Source organism: Nicotiana tabacum, chromosome 6 (assembly GCF_000715075.1).
Source record: "Nicotiana tabacum cultivar K326 chromosome 6, ASM71507v2, whole genome shotgun sequence".
Classification (NCBI taxonomy): Eukaryota; Viridiplantae; Streptophyta; class Magnoliopsida; order Solanales; family Solanaceae; genus Nicotiana; species Nicotiana tabacum.
In genome coordinates this window covers 44,247,968-44,252,322 of record NC_134085.1, presented here as the reverse complement: position 1 = coordinate 44,252,322, position 4,355 = coordinate 44,247,968, and the positions used below count along the sequence as shown (strand labels likewise).

At 33.7% G+C, this 4,355-nt stretch overlaps 1 protein-coding gene across 1 annotated transcript; it reads left to right on the top strand.

Moving 5' to 3' along the window:
* The first annotated feature begins 1,962 nt into the window (after positions 1-1,962).
* On the top strand, positions 1,963-2,782 carry LOC107792432 (dirigent protein 23-like). Its single transcript, XM_016614644.2, has one exon. The coding sequence runs from the start codon at positions 2,044-2,046 to the stop codon at positions 2,596-2,598; it is 555 nt and encodes a 184-aa protein (XP_016470130.1). The 5' UTR covers positions 1,963-2,043; the 3' UTR covers positions 2,599-2,782.
* The last annotated feature ends 1,573 nt before the right edge of the window (positions 2,783-4,355 follow it).

The window sequence follows — 4,355 nt, the reverse complement described above, 5'->3', positions numbered from 1 at the left end:
GTATCATCTAGTTGTCCCTTCTCCACTTCTTTGTCATTAATGTATTTTGTAATATGTTGGGATTCCCCTCCTATATAAAGGGGATCCTTGTCATTTTGTAAGTCTATGTTGCTTCACTTACTTCACACGAAATATACAAGAACATTCCATTTGGTCTCTAACACATTCTTTAGATATTATTGCTTCTATTTATTATCTTCATATTCGTTCATCATTTATTGCTTATCATTGGCCATAAAGAGCCTTCATTGATTTATCTTCAACTGTTAGTCATATCCCCCCTTTATAGCTCCCTGCCAAGCTCCGGAATAGACCTTGAGGCCCCGATAATTGGCCAAACGGTTTGATTATCGCCCTATCCTTAACTCTTATTTCGTTTCTAAGTTTCACATACGTAGCATCGACTGCTTAACAACTAGCATAAAAGTAGATCATGTATTTTTAGAGTGCCATAAACAAATTTAATTGTTATTACCATTTTCATGGTAAACAATAAGTATTTAATTTTAAATTATAGAGGTGTATATCTGCAATAAAATCATATACATGGGTATTTAGTATTGTATCCTAAAGAGGGAATAAAGCCGAAGGAGTAGATGACTGGACGTTGGCTTGCCATTTAGTCAACTGAATTATGTACTCATATCAGAACTACTACAGTTGGTAGCTCTCGAGTGCGTATTATTGCGGTAGGTGTGTTATACAGATGATCTGTTGAATTTTAAAGATCCCCCGGCAATTGACATTCACACTTACAATATATTCTTCTGGCAGGTGAATTAATTGATAAACTAAAAAGAGGCACTGAAAACCCTATTTAAAATATTCAAACCAGAAAAAGTACCCTCATTCCACATAGAAAACAACCAGGAGAAAGATTCAAAGTTAGTTGAAGCTCAGACAAAACTAAATCTCAGTAGTTGCGGGGGTGCAAACCATAGACGATTACACGAGACTAGAAAAAGAAATTCGAGAAGAGAAAAGGACAACAATATTATCAGCTGTTTAAACTTTAAAGATTATGTTGAAAGTGTGGCTACTGTTGCTTTCATCAGAGGGCCTAATAATTTTCTTTCCCCTCTTTCCCCTGCCCTTTGTACAAAGGGGAAACAAAAGTTTAAAATTTTCAAGTTTTTTTTAAGCTAGGCTTTTGCTCCTACATTTTAAAAAATAAGGACTTGGAACATATGTTTTACGAAGACAGGTGTCCAAGAATCTTTTTCCTCAAATTTTCTACTCCCTCCATTTCAATTTATGTAATAAATTTCTTTTATTAGTCCGTTCCAAAAAAAGAATGACATATTTGAGAACAATTCAATTTCAAAAATTTCTTTTTACCTATTTTATCTTTAATGAGAAGCTTTTTATCCACATTAATTGAACGTCTGACAAAAACTTTTACCCTTTAAGATTCTAAAACCACAAATTTTTAAAGTCTTTCTTTTTTTCTTAAATTACGTGTAGATTTAAACTACATCACATAAATTGGAACGGAGAGAGTAATATTTAGAAACTATATACAAAAACAATTTACAACACAAGTAGTTATACAATCCCACCCAGAGGCGGATGCAGTGTGAGAGTTACGGGTTCAATTGAACCAATAACTTTCAACGCGAAGTAAAAATTTATCTGTAAAAATTCATTAAAATTGCAAAAATAATAGATTTGAACCCATAACTTTAAATATATAATGGGTTCAATGTTAAAAATCTTAAAAATTGAAACCATAAAATTTAAATCCTGAATTTGCCTCAGATCCCACCTTGACCTAAAGCTTAATTTTTGAAGATTATACGTTTTGTTTTTAATTCATACCCTTGAGAAACAATAATGAAACTTGTTACAATTTAAAAAGGATGGTAGGACTCACAACCTTATATCTTAGAATATACAAATACAACTCCTTTCTCCCGTTAGAGAATACCAACTTTTTAGCTAGAACTGCTATTTGTTGGGGCTTTTTAAAAGAAGACATTTATAACTTCTACTTATAAAAACCTTTTTTCCGCAACACATCCTTTTGATTTTATCTTTCAAACTATGGAGAAACGTACTCTGCTAGTCGTTTTGGTTGCCACAATCATATCTTTGTCTCAAGGACAAAACCAAGAATCATGGGCCAAGAGAGTAGAAGCAGGCAATGAAGTCGTAACCACTCTTCAATTCTATTTTCACGACATCCTCAGTGGTTCAAATCCTAGCGCAGTCAGGATTGCCCAAGGCACAAGCACTAATAATTCAGGCACCATTTTTGGAGCTTTAATGATGGTCGATGATCCTCTCACAATTGGACCTGACCCCAGATCCAAGATTGTAGGACGAGCCCGTGGCATGTATGGCTTTGCTGGTCAAACTGATCTTGGACTTATTATGGTTTTTAACTATGGTTTCATTGATGGCATTTACCAGGGAGGTTCTTTTAGCCTTTTAAGTATAAATCCAGCGTTGAATCCTGTTCGTGAGATGGCTGTAGTTGGCGGAACTGGTCTTTTCCGACTGGCTCGTGGGTATGCCATTGTGCAAACTTATTCGTTTGATGCTACTACTGGTGATGCTATCGTTGGCTACAATGTTACTCTTGTCACATACATTTGATAGAGTAACAATGAATTTGTCAAGATATTAACTTCTTAATCCCACTTTTCGTTTCTTAAGACATTTTTCTTTTTTGTATTTCTTCCTTTTCGGTGTTGTTTTTGTTAGAGTATAGCATATATGCCTAGATTGAATCTCATGTTTGATTTAAAATGTATTTTTGCGAACAGTATTTGATATAAATATATGGCATTTGATAAATTCTTTCATAATTATTATTAATTCCTTGATTAATCTAATAAAATCCTTAATTATTATGCACTCGTTACCTTGCATATACAACGTCCCCAACAAACAGAACATGTAGCAAATAGACATACATCCTAATTCCATCAAATCAAGGTTAACCACGACACTTACCTCAATTTGGAACCAAATCAACAATCCAACACAACTTCACCTTTAGAACAGGCCTCTAGTCAACTCGAATCTAGTCAAATAACGATCAATCAAGTCAGAATAAATGTTATTATATTATAAAACATGTTCGATCTTTATTATATTTTAAAAAGTCAACAAAAAGGTAATCCGGGCCCACATGGTCAAAATTCAAGAACAAGACCAATTTCCTATTATTCATTCTTTTTCGAGTCCAAATATGTTATTTGTATCAAGATTGGACCTCGATTAGAGGTTCAAATCCCCAAAATTAACCCCCATAAGATTTTTCTCGAAACCCCATTTTCTAAGGTATAAAACACTAGATTTAGGAATGAAATCTATGGGAAAATCATGGGACCAAATGAAATTTAAGTAAAATTCCTAACCTCAGAATTTGGGATGAAAATCCTCTAAACAATCTCCTGATTCCGATATCTAGGTTTAAAAAATAGTGAAAAGTGGCTAAATTACGATTTTCAACCCTTCTTATACCTGGGTTCGGTGTTCTTCGCGTTCATGAAGCATATGTTGCATTTGTGAAGGTCAATGGTCAACAGAACATCGCGTTCACGAAGGCCTCCCCCCGTTCGCGAAGTTTATCGTTCCCCAAGCCTCCACGTTCGCGACACTGATGTCACATTTGCATGAAGAAAAGTCCACCAAAGCCTACGTGTTCGCATATAGACAACTGCGTTCGCGAAGGCTAGATCACCCCAGACCATCGCGTTCAGGAGCTTCCCTTTGTGTGTGTATATATAGTTTTCGCACGATCAAGGAATTGTTAAAATGAGACTCTCTTCATCAAATTTATCTTGAATTCGATCTTTGACATGTAAATAAATTTTAAAACACAAATAATATTATTTTTATCTTCTTTTTTGTGTTATGAATATATATGCAATCCTACAGTAATACCAGAGCTATGGTTTCTTATGTGAAAAATTTATTTTTAAAATCTTTTAAGATTGTATTTGAAGAGTTCGAACCATAATACTTATAGATGAGCTAAATTATTTTGAAGTTTATGGATTAATATTATTTTATTGTGAATAAAATATTTATACATACAAGTTAGACCAATGAAAGAGTTCGTAACTTGAAGTTGGAGTTATGTAATAGATGTCACGTTATTTGTTACATCTCGTAACTTTGCACGTCGAGTTGTGCCATAAGTATTCGATATAAGCTTAAAGAGCAAGATTATCCTTGAGATTATAAGTATTCATACCATGCTTAACAAGTACTAAGTACATGTTGGAAGAGATTAGAAGTCGAGTAATTTAGAAAGTTAATGAGGATTGGTTATGATGTTAAAATAACATATACTAGCATGTAAATATGCATAATAACATGATTAGCATAATATAGGTCCTATA